The 13,284-nt window shown below is 56.3% G+C and overlaps 1 protein-coding gene across 1 annotated transcript in view; it reads right to left on the bottom strand.

Annotated features, from left to right (window-relative positions):
• Positions 1 to 11,304, bottom strand: part of SNX8 (sorting nexin 8) — a 33,326-nt gene extending 22,022 nt beyond the window's left edge. The window contains exon 1 of the mRNA XM_010832660.1: positions 6,184 to 11,304. Within this exon, the coding sequence (XP_010830962.1) occupies positions 6,184 to 6,208 (25 nt within the window). The 5' untranslated portion in view covers positions 6,209 to 11,304. The remainder of the gene's footprint in view (positions 1 to 6,183) is intronic.
• Positions 11,305 to 13,284: the final 1,980 nt, after the last annotated feature.

Below are 13,284 nucleotides of genomic sequence, written 5' to 3' on the forward strand. Positions count from 1 at the left end.
GGGGTGACACTGACGGGGGCTGGGTCACTCCCAGGCCAGCCACCTGCGTGGCGCACCCTCCCGCAGCACGCCGAGAGACCGCCATCTGGGAGGACCCGACTCCATCCAGACCCGCGCTCCTGGGATGCCCCAGGTCTGACGACACTCCTGCTCGTCGCGTCTGACTCTGCGACCCTACAGACCTCCGCTCGCCAGCAGCCCACCAGCCTCCTCTGTCCATGGGATTCTCCAGGCAGGAACACTGGAGTGTGTTGCCACGCCCTCCTCCAGAGGTTCTTCCTGACCCACGGATCGAACCCGCATCTCCCGCACTATAGGCAGACTCTTCACCACTGCGCCACCCGGGAAGCCCAGCAAGCTCCAGGTCATCTAGCCACAAATCAGAGCAAGGGAACTCCAGACACACGCCTGGACCAACAATCCTCCAAACACACTTCTGCTGGAATCTTCAGGCAGTAACCCTGCCGCTGGGAGGCACCCCGAGAGGCCAGCCCCGAGGGCCTGTGAGCAGCTCAGAGCCCGGGCCCTGACTCCCACACGAGGCTCTGGAAGACCAGAGAGGTCTGTGCCACACGTGCCTCTGCTTTACCTGGCAGACCTCAGCAAACACTGAGGACAAGGGGCACCAGCGGGAGGGCCTCTCACGGGGTGGGGGTGGGGGGCAGCCAGCCTGCTGCCCCGCACCCTTCACGCTGGCTCCGGGGGGCGGCTCTGAGCACCCGAGAACTGCCTAAGCCCGCTCAGCCCCACCTCCCTGGGGGTCTCCCCACGGGCAGAGAGGCCCTCACTGTACTGTGGCTTTCAAGCCACTGGGGGGGTCACAGAGACCCAAAGGCAGCCAGTGGCAGAAGGACCCCACCGGCTCTGCAGAGCGGCGGGGGGCGTGTCTTCTGATGGACCCCAGGCTCGGGGTTCCAGCTCCTCTGCCCTCCGGGGCTGCGGCCCAGCGGGACACGGCTCAGTGACAGCAGAAGCCTCCAGCGTGAGCATCAGGGTTACCCTCGGGCTCGGCCGCGCTCAGGTGCAGAATGGATGGTTGAGACAGCTATTGTCGAAAGAAGCAAAAACCGGGGCGAGGGCGTGGAGGCACTGGCCGGTGGGACGCGTGACGCGGTGCAGCAGCAAGAGAGAACAGCACAGCAGGTCCTCAGAAAGCCAGAGCCACCCGAGAGTCCAGCAGTTCCACGTCTGGGTCTGTACCCAGAAGAACTGAAAGCAGGAACTAGAAGCCGCGGTCGCACAGCCAGGATCACGGCAGCCAAAGGTGGAACTGCCAAGCGTCCGGCTTCCCGGGTGGCCCAGTGGTAAAGAACCCGCCTGCAATGCAGGAGCCACAGGAGCCTTGGGCTCGATCCCTGGGTCAGGAAGATCCCCTGGATGAGGCAATGGTCAGCCCACTCCAGTATTCTTGCCTGGAGAATCCCACAGACAAGAAGCCTGGTGGGCTACAGTCCATAGAGCAGCAAAGAGTCAGACACGACTGAAGAGACCTAGCACCCAACTGTCCACTGACGGATGATGGGTCAGCCAAGTGCAGTCCGTCCACACAATGGAACAGCTGCTGCTAAGTCACTTCAGTCGGGTCCAACTCTGTGCAACCCCATGGACTGCAGCCTACCAGGCTCCTCCGCCCATGGGATCTTCCAGGCAAGAGTACTGGAGTGGGGTGCCACTGCCTTCTCCGAATGGAACAGTGCTCGGCCTTAAAAAGGAACCAAGTACTGAACCCGCGACATCACAGAGGCGCCTTGAGGACGTCACACTTGGTGAGACAAGCCAGACACAAACACAAGTGGTGTGTGATTCCACCCTCCTGAGGTTCCCAGAACGAAGTCACAGAGGAAGAAAGTAAACGTGGGGGGTGTGATCAGGGGCTGGGGAGCGAGCGCTCGGCGGGCAGTGCCAGCTGTGCAGGATGGGCCTCTAGACTCGGGCGGCACCCTCACTGACACGGCGGAACGAGCGTGCCTACCACCACGGAAGGCGCACCTGGAAATGGCCAAAGTTGTCGTTGTGCATATTTCACACGCGAAAACACTCGGGTTGCTGCCCGCCCCCCAGGACTCTAGGCTGGGGCCTAGGAATCTGAATTTCTAACGATTTCCCAGCGGGTACTGCTGGTCACAGGGCCACAGTGGGAGAACCGCAGACACGGGGCCTGTCCAGACCCCTCATCTGAAAAACGCAGAGGCTCACCTCGCCTCAGCGAGTCACCAGGAACCAAATGAAGGACATTCCAGACGACAATGCTTCCACCAAAATAGCATGAGACGGGGTCAGCAGACACCTTCCGTGTTCAACCTGAATATTCCGCCTCGGACTCATGAAACGGCTTCAACCTTTGGGAACTCCGAGCTATTCTGTTGTTCTGGAACTAACAAACTGTTCTCAGGAAATGGAAGCAGAAGTTTCCTCATCCTTATCATGGCCACAGCCTCAGAAATGAGAATTCAGCAGCTCTGTGGCCAGGGAACGTCAGGAATGCCCCCTCCCCCGATGCCAGGAAACAGAGCCCCCGCCCCGCCCCACCTGTGGTCAGCTCGCCTCAAACAGTGATGTCAGCACTCGGCTCTTCACCACCCATAACTCAGGCGCTCCGACACACTGTGCGTGGCCTCCACTTCATCAAGTTCAAGGTTCACCTTTCGCTCAGTACCTTATTTTACGTGGCCTCACGATATATCAACATAAAGCAAACCCTCCAGCCCAGCGATCCGTGAGCACCCGCACACTGTGCGTGCTTGTCCACGCGTGCAGAGCTGTGATGCGACACCACCTTCAAGCACGTTTCCAAGTGTCCGTGACCACACTCCTCTTTCAGCTTTTCTGTAAAAGCAAAAGCCCTCCTAACCCCTAGCCACGCGTGTAATCACCGTGAACAGGCTCACTCCGTGGCGCCCCGTTGTCACACCATGCGTGCTCAGCTGTGTCCGACTCTGCGACCACATGGGCTGCAGCCCTCCAGGCTCCTCTGTCCATGGGATTCTCCAGGCAAGAACCCTGCAGCGGGCTGCCATGCCCTCCTCCAGGGGATCTTCCCTGCCCAGGTATCAAACCATGTCTCAGCTGTCTCCTGAGTGCATTACACACAAATTCTTTACCCCTTGAGCCATCAGGGGAATGGTCATGTAACTTTTAAGCACACACATTTTTGTTGTGAAGAAATACTTCAAATAAACACGAAAATACAGAAAACATCAGAACCCATGTACCCACCGAAATTTCACTCAAGAGGACACTGTGCCATATTCTTTGCTGAAAAAAAATTTAAAGTGTTCCAGACGCACACCATCCTCCCAGCCCTGTCTCCTATTCCAAAGTCACCGCCATCCCAGAGTTGACAGGCACGACTTCCGCGAGGTCTGTGCGCTTTCTCTACGTAAGTGTCCGGAAAGTATCTGTACATCCTGTACTTCATTACGCAGAATAAACACACAATTGGTTTCTTTTCCCAATGGCTGTGAAAACTTTTTTAGACTGAAACAGGGTGTGCTGACAGGAAAGAGCAGGTCTCACACCCGTTCAGCGCAGGCAGCTTGCACAGCAGCGCAGCAGCACCCGGACAGACACCCCTCACGCGGCTCCTCTCCTGGGAGAGAACGCTAAAGCCTCGGGCCAGCTCTGCAGGGTGCACAGCACACAGGGCGAGTCCCTCTGCTGCTGACTCTTCCCACTCCACACGCTGGGTGCGGCCCTCCGCGGACGGCCCCCCCTCTTGCTGTGGGTCAGCCAGAGCACACCGCTCACGCTGTGCCCACGGGCGCCTGGACAGTGTCACACGCCGCTGCCAAGGACAGGCCAGCGCCCTCGTGTCGGTACACACGTGTGTGCTTCTGCTGCGCCCATTCCCAAGAGTGAAATTACTGCATCCTGGGGCTTTGTGTGCGTAGCCCAGCAAATAACCCCAGGTCTCCAAGTGGCTGAGCCAATGGACACTCCCAGCCGCACCGGGGGCTCCAGCCGCCTCACTACTTCCTGTCTGGTTTCACCCACCGTTCCAGAAGGCCCCTGACTCTTACCGTCCGCAGTCCATCTGCCATTTTATCTTGGTTTCTCCTCTTTTATGTTCTGTACTCTGTGAAGTTATTAAGACTGTTACCTGCAGACAGGGCATAATGACTCAGGGACAGAACTCAAAGGCACTTAGCTGTGCTCCGCTAACTGCTTTCTGCTGTTAAAAGCAGCATGAAGAACATTGCCGTGCACAAAGTACTTTGCTCTGTTTTTTAATTCTCTCCGTTACAATCAGTTCCTACAGAATTCTACATTTTTTTCCTGCTAACAGACACTTCCCCGAATGGCTTTTATCCGCCCACATGAGCCACACCACATCGCTAACACACCTCTTCAGACACCCCTCTTGGAGAGCCACCACAGTCATCTGAGTCATCTGTGTGTGTTTCCTAGCAGCATGGAAGAGATAAAAGAAAAAGGGCTTTCCTGGTGGCTCAGGGGTTAAGAACCCGCCTGCCTGTGCAGGGGACACGGGTTTGATCCCTGGTCTGGGAGCATCTCACGTGCTATAGAACAACTAAGCCCGGGGGCCCCAACTACCGCGCCCGTGGGCCCGAGAGCGCAAGCTCTCCAACTGGAGGAGCCACCACCACGAGAAACCCGAGCGCCACCATGCAAATAGCCCCTGCTCACCGCTAATAGAGAAAAGTCCGCACAGCAACGCAGACTCAGCATAGCCATAAATCAATCAATAAAACGATTTTTAGAAAAAAAAGAAAAACAAACTAAAGCTTCCTAAGTGAGGATCAGAATGACAACACATCAGCAGAATAGCTCTTTAACGCAAGCTTCCCCAACTCCAGCACCGCCTGCCCGAACGTTCGTCTTTCTCAGCTGGGAAAGGCTCCTGCCCCCTGACCCCTCTCTCCAGCCACACTGGCTCCCAGCGCCGCCGGGAACACAGCTCACACCTGCTGGCCTGGGCGCCCCTGCCTACCACCTCTTTGGCCAGGGTCCCCTTCCCCAGAAACCCACCACCCAAAACCGTCTCCTTGGAAACTCGGTCCCGAGTCGCTCTCAGTGACGCCTCCTCAGTGACAGCAAGCTGCACCCCAACCGCCCCCGAGCCAGAGCTCCCACCTGCACCCCACTTGCCTCGTCCACCAAATACTGCCCACCTCCACGGCGAGAACAGAAACCCCACGAGAGCAGGCCTTTTTGTTTACTTTGCTCCCAATTAGTAGCCCAGCGATTAAGAACAGTGTCCAGCAGAGAGTAAGTGCCCAGTAAGCATCTGTCAACGCAAAGCAGGAATCGAACTCCCAGGAGCAAGAAGGCCACGTGGAGCAGTCAAGGCCTGCCATGTCTCCCAGGCGGGAGGACCCCCCGCCCCCACAGTGCACTCGGGCCTCCCTGGCGGCAGGAACCCCGCCTCGGTGAGCTGCAGCAAGAGGAAGAGCTGTTCTCACAGGACAGCCGTCAGCGCGCCGCCACACAGAGCCCTGAGCAGCGACATCCCCACCCTGGCCTATCTGCCCTCCTCCATGCTCTCTGCCAACTTGCGGCTATATCTGTTTATCTTCCCAAAGAATGTAAGACAAAAACCCTGATTCTATAAAGCTGCACTGGCCTTGTGGATAACCAACCCACACCACAAGAAAAGGATGTTTTCCACCTTCCTGCAAAGGTTTAAGTGCTTTTTGTGTGTGCACGCTCAGTCACTCAGTCGTGTCCAACTCTTTGTGACCCTATGGACTACTGCCCGCCAGGCTCTTCTGTCCATGGGATTTCCCAGGCAAGAATACTGGAGTGGGTTGCCACTTCCTTCTCCAGGGGATCTTCTTCCCAACCCAGCAATCGATCGAGTTGCAGACAGAGCGTTTCCGCCTGAGCCCCTGGGAAGCCGTCAGGTGTTTTTATACTTTGCTTTACATAATATAAATATAAACAACAACCTCTTAAGGTCCCTCCAAGCCCTCTGTACTTAATAGTTGGGAATTTCCAAACCGAATCCCCTCTAGCCTCAGAAGCACAACACAGATGCGGCTTCTCCAGGGAGTGCTCCCCGAGTGCTCGCTGGAGAGGCCGGTCTTTGAGGTCTCGGGCTGGCCTGAGTGTCCTGGCCGAGCTCCTCCAACCCACCTGGTTCACAGGCTTCCCACACACACCACGCAAACCCCCTCAGGCAGCCCTCACTCCCTGATTCTGCCCAGCAAGGAGGGCACACACCATGTACACCGCAAAAGTTCCGCATGACGATGGACAGGCCGGTTTCCAAACAAGACCACCGCCAGGCACCGTTCCCACACCAAACACAACTTCACCCAAGAGGGACCACGCCCCCAAACGCCAGAGCTAAAGCTACAAACTCTCAGCAGAAAGCACAGGAGCAAATCTCTGTGACCTTAGGTCACACAAAGCCTTCCTAGATATGACCCCAGAAGCACCAGCAAAAGAAAACAGACCAACTGGACTTCGTCAAAATTAGAAACTGCTGGGAACTTCCTGGCGGTCCAGTGGTTAAGGACGCGGCACTTTCTCTGCCAGGGCCAGGTGTGACCTCTGGTTGGGGAACTAAGATTCAGCAAGCCACACAGCGCAGCCAAACAACAGCAACAAAAAAGAACAAAACCAAAACCTATTTGCTATAAAAGATCATCGAGAAAGTGGAAAACAACCCACAGAACGCAGACAAAACCATGTATCCAATGAAGGACCTGAGCCTAAGTACATAAAGAGCCTTACGACTCTAGCTTTTAAAATAGACAAATTCATTTTAAAGGTTGACAAGTGATCTGAATAGACGTTTCGCCAAAGGAGGGCACAGAAGGCCAGCGGCACCTGAAGAGAGGTCCACCCCCTGGGGACCGCCCGCTGGGGCAGCTGCAATCAGGAAGGCAGGCAGGAACCGTGCTGGCGAGGCCGTGGAGAGCCTGGAACCCACACACTCGGCGGCGGGGAAGTCCGGCAGCCAACCTCAAAAGGTCAAACACGGGTTGTGAGCCGATGACGCCACTCCTACGTGGCGCCCACGGGAAATGGCACAGCAGGCCCACACAGAGACGGGCACAGGGACGCTGGCGTCAGCGCCAGTCACGACAGCCAAACCCGGGGACAGCCCAGCCACCAGAGGACTGATGCACGAGTAAGAAAAATGTGAGTTACCCATGCAATGGAGTATTACTCAGCCATAAAAAGAAACACTGATTCATGCTACAACACAGATGAACTCTGAAAAGACTGCTGAGTAAAAGGAGTCGTCAGTAAAGCCTTCAAAGTACTAATACATGGTCCTATTTACATGAAACCTCAAGAAAAGACAAATCTTAGCGACGGAAAGACTAGTGGCTGTGTAGTCTGGGGCACGAGGGGTTTGGAGGGAAAGGGGGGCGACTACCGATGGGCACCGGATGATGAGAATGTCCTAGAATCAACCCTGGCGAAGGCTGCATCACTCTCAGGCTGCACTAAAAACCAGTGAGCAGCACACCTGAGGCGGATGAATTACACCACGTGTGAGTCAAACCTCAGCCAAGCCTCAAAAACGCCTGAGGAGGTCCTTCTCTGCTCTGCAGTTCTGGTGAACAAGGACTAAGTGTCCTCCTCGCCCGGGATGGAGCCTGGAATGCAGACGGCTCACACTCTAAGGGAAGGTGTCTGCCAGGAAGGAAAAGACCATCCACCTGCAAAACCCTCCAGGTGGGTTGCAGGCACGAGCGAGAGAAGCTGAGCTGGGGAGGCCGCCACAGAAACGCCACGTGGCCACGCTCAGGACCCCGGGGGCCTCCCTGGCGTCCACGCGGCTGTGAAGCTGCAGGTCCGTCGCAGCCATTGAGTCCAAGAAGCCCCTTAATAAAGCGTTTTCCCCCTTTCTCCTCCCCACATGGACCCAAAAGCGGGATGAAGACGGTCACTCGGACCATGTGTGCAGGGTCGACCACCACTGAGGAGGCACGACCAGGTTCTGAACCTTCTGGGTGCTTATGTCTCCTTAACCCTGCAGACACTCCAAGTAGATACTCTGACTTCATTTTATAGATGTGAAACCTGGAGGCCCCCCGGCAGCAAGGTCGGCCGGAGGTCAGGGTGAACCAGGTGACTCGTGGGGCCAGAGCCCACGCCCGGTAAGGGGGCTCACAGGGCCTCATTCAACGCCCACAACACGCAGGGGACCGGGGGCACACCACACTCCTGGGCCAGCGGTTGGGGCACCTCGGTGCAAACGCCCGACCCCCCGTGACTGTGAGCGAGCAGAGCTGGGCCAGCGGTCGGGGCGCCTCGGTGCAAATGCCCGACCCGTCATGACTGTGAGCAAGCAGAGCTGGGTCAGAGGTCGGGGCGCCTGGGTGCAAATGCCCGACCCCCCATGACTGTGAGCGAGCAGAGCTGGGCCAGCGGTCGGGGCGCCTCGGTGCAAATGCCCGACCCGTCATGACTGTGAGCGAGCAGAGCTGGGTTAGAGGTCGGGGCGCCTGGGTGCAAATGCCCGACCCGTCATGACTGTGAGCGAGCAGCTCAACTCTCTGCGCCGTTTCCTCCTCTCCGAAACGGGGACACCACCAGGTGCATTACTGGTAGACGGCAAGAATTTTAAAAATACAATTGTATGTGAAAGCATAGAGCACAGTGCCCGGACAAAACCGCAGACTGAGATGAACTGCTGGCCAGGGCATGCTGGTCACTCCAGTGCTGGGTCCCACAGCGACGTGACTCCCTAAATCCCACGAGAACCCCCAGAGCACAGACCGCCCCGGCCCTCGGGAAGGGCACGCGAACTACTGACGTTCACGCCGACGGGGCTTCTCTGGCTGCGAGCGGCCGTTCCTCCCTGGGATCAGACCACACAGAGAGGGGAAATGGCTTGTTTCCTTAGGACATCACAAAACAGAAGCCCAGCCCTGAAAGGAGTCACCTGTCAGATGGTCTCCCCTGACCTGACTCCTGGCAAGAGGAACCTGCCCGCCCTCGGGGACCCTGCCTCTTCAGGAACCTGGCAAACGAGCTTCTGGGGCTCGTGGAATCTGTTCATCAAGGTCTCGGGCCTCTCACTTCTGGAATGCATTCATGTGGGGAGGCCCAGGGACTTTTTCCAGAGTTTAAAAAAAAACAACACTATTTTAGCTAACTCGGGAAATCTTGGAATTACTGACGAAGCAGAAGTTCAAAGTTCCAAAGAGAATACTTGTCTCTGTTTAACTCAATTCAGTCTGGTTTTGGTTTTGTTCTTTAAAAAAAAAAACACCCTCCTCCCAGGCCTGTATGGTTTCGTCTAAAAGTGACTCAGGTTTTCTAGGATCTCTGGACGTGAACGTGAACATGTTCCAAAATCCCCGGCAGGCTCCATCTCTGGATCCAGTGGAGGCGGCGCAGAGAATCTGCGTTCGCAGCCTCAGTCCCTCTCATACAACTCCAAGCAATCACCCAATATTATAAGCCAAGTGACATACGATTAAATTCACTTAAACAGATATTTATTGCTCACAGGGAGGGAGACAGGGCCCCTGCCTGCCGGCTGCCTTCGGAGCAGACGACTAGGAACGCAGTTAATCAACCAGAACACGGAACGCCTCGGAAACTGGCACGGACAAGCTAGGAGCTGTGAAAAATGTCACAGAAAGAAAAACATGAGTCAGTTTCCCCCACAACTAAACCTGCACTGAAGGTAGACAGCCGGTTCTCCAGACAAGGACGGGCCGAGCGCCCATCCAGGCCCGCCCGCCCCAAAGCCCAGAACCGGAGGGCACGGCTGACCCGAGCAACGCCAACATGACGGGACTCGGCCCGAGCTTCACACACGGGGCGGGAGCTGCTACTGCTGAGCTTTCACACCCACCACCGCGGAAAACGAGCCCCTGCGACGCCCCCCAGGCTGAACGCGGGCTTCCAGGGCGCGCGGCAGGGCTGGGTCCCCGCTCGGCGAGGACACACCCTCCGGGCGGACGCTCCCTTTCTGGAAAGAGAAGACCGCACACCTCACGCGGGTCTCAGGTGGTCTCCACAACAACAGGATCCTGGAACCTCCTTCCTCTCAGAAAACCCTGAGGACCGAAGCGTCTGTGTCTGGGAGGGGCTGGTTACTCAGTCAGAAGCCGATTCTCCAGACAGGCCCCAGAAGGGGGCCCGTGGTGCAGACAGCAGAGCGGGCGGTGAGGAGGTCAGACCCGACGCACCCCGGAGCCGGGCGCCGGAGGGGACTCCAGCTCGGCCACCACCAGCAGTAGGTGCCGGGCGAGTCAGTCTCTTCGTGCCTCGGTTTCCCGTTTGTAAAGTGGGGTGAGTGAGACCCCTCACCGCACAGCATCACTGCAGGATTAAGCTAGTTGACGCGTCAGGCACAAGGAAGGCCTTGGCCATCACTGCAAACACCCCACCAAGTCCCCCGACCAGGGAGGTGGAGCACGGGATACTCTCTCCCCGCAGCAGAGCCCCTCTCAGGGGAACAGAACCCCCACAGCGCACGGGGAAGCTTGAGCCCCTGGCAGAGACTTCCACGAGACCCCGACTTCACTGTCCCTCCCTTGAGGACGCGTTGGGGGCAGAAGCCACCCCAAGATAAGGACCTGCACGCGCACAGACCGGCCTTGGGGCCTGAAGAACTGACTACGCAATTCCAAACCCCGCCCGTGAGCGGTCAGTTCTGGAAGCCCCAGCCACCCCGCCGCCTGGATTGGAACTTCTTGGGAGCTGGGAGGTGGAATTACGGTTCCACAGATAATGAGCTGTGCAGAGTCAGGAGTGTCACCCGACCCTATCCCAGCACAGGGCCTCTGCACTTCCAACAGAGGCGACATTCCCAGACGTCCCTCCTCCCAACACACGATGCTGGAGGCCCTGTGGCCCCTTCCTGCTGGTCCCAGGGGCCCCTGGCACACCTGAGCTTGCCAGCAGCTGGGCCAGCGCCAGTATAACCAGACACAGACATCAGAAACAGCAGAGCCAGCAATCTCCTGCTGATGAGCTGCATGGTTCTCCTTTGGGGGTGGGTGTTGACACAACAAATACGCACTTCGTTATAAATACATCTGCAATATTAACTAGAGAGTGGAAGCTGAGAGGCCAAAACTGCTACAAAACTATTTTCAAACAAGATCCCTGGCGCCCACCTCTGCCTGTCAAGCTGTGTTATTAGCAAATCCACTTACTGTCACAGGATCTGGGACACACTGGGGTTTCCCTGACACTTTTCTCCTGGGAAACAGATACCGACACACGGCATGTAAAATGTCTGCGGACAGCTTTATGTATCAACACACGTGGTTTGACCTATCCAGGTCAAAAACGGAAAAGAGCATTGGCAGGACTTCCCTGGTGGCCCAGGGCTAAGACTCCGCACTCCCAGCGCAGGGGGCCCGTTCCATCCCTGGTCAGGGAACTGGACCCCAGAGGCCACAGCTAAGACCCAGTGCAGTCAAATAAACAAACACAAAGATTAAAATGCTAACAGCCCTGGGATCCTGGAAGCCCCTGTCCTGGGCCCGCACAGGCCTTCCCTTCTCCGGCCAGAGGTGGCCACAGCCCCATTCTCACGGTCTCTCCCTTGCTCCTCATTTACTGCTTCACCACCTGCGTGAGCGTGCCCACACAGCAGAGTCTAACTGCATGGTGCGAACTTTATATAAATAGGAGTCACATGGTGTGTCTTTTCTCTGGCTTCTCTCTAACACCCTCAGTAGAGGGCACAGGGATGCAGAACTTGTATTTGCAGAAGGTCACTAAGCAGGACACGTCCAAGGTCATCTAAGGACATTGCCCCAGCTCTTGAAGTCTAACAACGGAGCTTACTAAACCGTGGTTCCACACGCACAGCCGACAGCAGCCATCACCGCTGGGCTGGGGACCTAGTTTAGCAGGAGAGAGGCTTTGTTTACCAAGTGCGAGCATCAGGACAAGTTTTAATGCTGACTCCGGGTGAAGGATCACATTTTACCACCTTCGTACTCTACAAACGCGCACACACACTCCTGGATTCACTGTCACACAGACCTCAAACAGAAAAGCGTGAAAACTCCACGTAGAATACTGTTAAGGCAACCGAGCGGACAAGATGTAAATACACCCTGAGGTTAACTATGTCCAACACGCATGCACAGGAGCAGGAAATAGCCTAAAACCAGCGGCTGTGGGCTCACGGGTGATTTCTCTTTTATAAGATGTTCGTATCTGTGGTTATGCTACTTGTGCAACCTTCTCCTCAGAGTGCAGAGTCACACACCACATGAAATCTTACCGGTCCGGTTACGACTCATTCATAAGACTCGTAGGCAAGAACGTCACCAGCGCAAAGCGGGTCAGAGAGTCTCGGAAAGGCGTGTCTCGATACTCCCAGGGTTGCCTCCAGACCCTACCCCAACTGCCCTGGAACTCACCAGTCATGAATCTTTACCTCACACGTGCTTAGTGTGCATACTTCAAAGTGGATAAGACAGCTGATGGACCCTGAACACACCCATCCCCATACCCCAAGGGCACGAGTGTCCTCCTCCAACCAGGCGAGCCGGAACAGCGCCAAGGGTGGCCTCAGCCTTTTCCTGGAGCTCCACTTGCGGAGCACGCCCACCCCGGCCACACGAGGTTTTAACACTGATCGTTGTTGGTCAGTTGCTGAGTTGTGTCCAACTCTTTGCGACCCCATGGACTGCAGCACGCCAGGCTTCCCTGTCCTTCATTGTCTCCTGGAGTTTGTTTAAATTCATGCCAACTGGGTCGGTGATGCCATCCCACCATCTCATCCTCTGTCGTCCCCTTCTCCTCCTGCCTTCAATCTTTCCCAGCATCAGGGTCTTTTCCGGTGAGTCGGCTCTTTGCAACAGGTGGCCGAAGTACTGGAGTTTTAGCTTCAGCATCAGTCCTCCCAGTGAACGTTCAGGCCTGACCTCCTTTAGGACGGACTGGCTGGATCTCCTTGCTGATGCTTTCCCCAGGAACCTCTACGTCAAGTCTGCTTATGATTTCTTAACTATTCTACAACAAACACATTCAAAGGATGAAAGATGAAAACGCTACCGTTCTTCAGAGGGTAACATGGCCAGGGGTGCGCTCTTTGAATCCCTGAGGGTCCAGGCCGCCAGCCTGCTCACTGGGCCTGGGTTCTAATCACCGGGGCAGCTTGTCTCGACATGCATTGCAGGCCCCGGGGAGGCCACTCCCATCTCTCTGGCATCTCACCACTCCAGCCTCTCCCGTAAGCCTGCACGCTGCAGGCCAAACATCTCTTTTTCTGGTGCATTTTTCTTGGGAAGGAAAAAATAAACCAAAACAGAATTCCCCTACCGGAACACATCACTTTCTTGCTAACCACAAATTCTGGCAAAATCTGCTCTACGTAGGAGA

Source organism: Bison bison, unplaced genomic scaffold (assembly GCF_000754665.1).
Source record: "Bison bison bison isolate TAMUID 2011002044 unplaced genomic scaffold, Bison_UMD1.0 scf7180017862013, whole genome shotgun sequence".
Classification (NCBI taxonomy): Eukaryota; Metazoa; Chordata; class Mammalia; order Artiodactyla; family Bovidae; genus Bison; species Bison bison.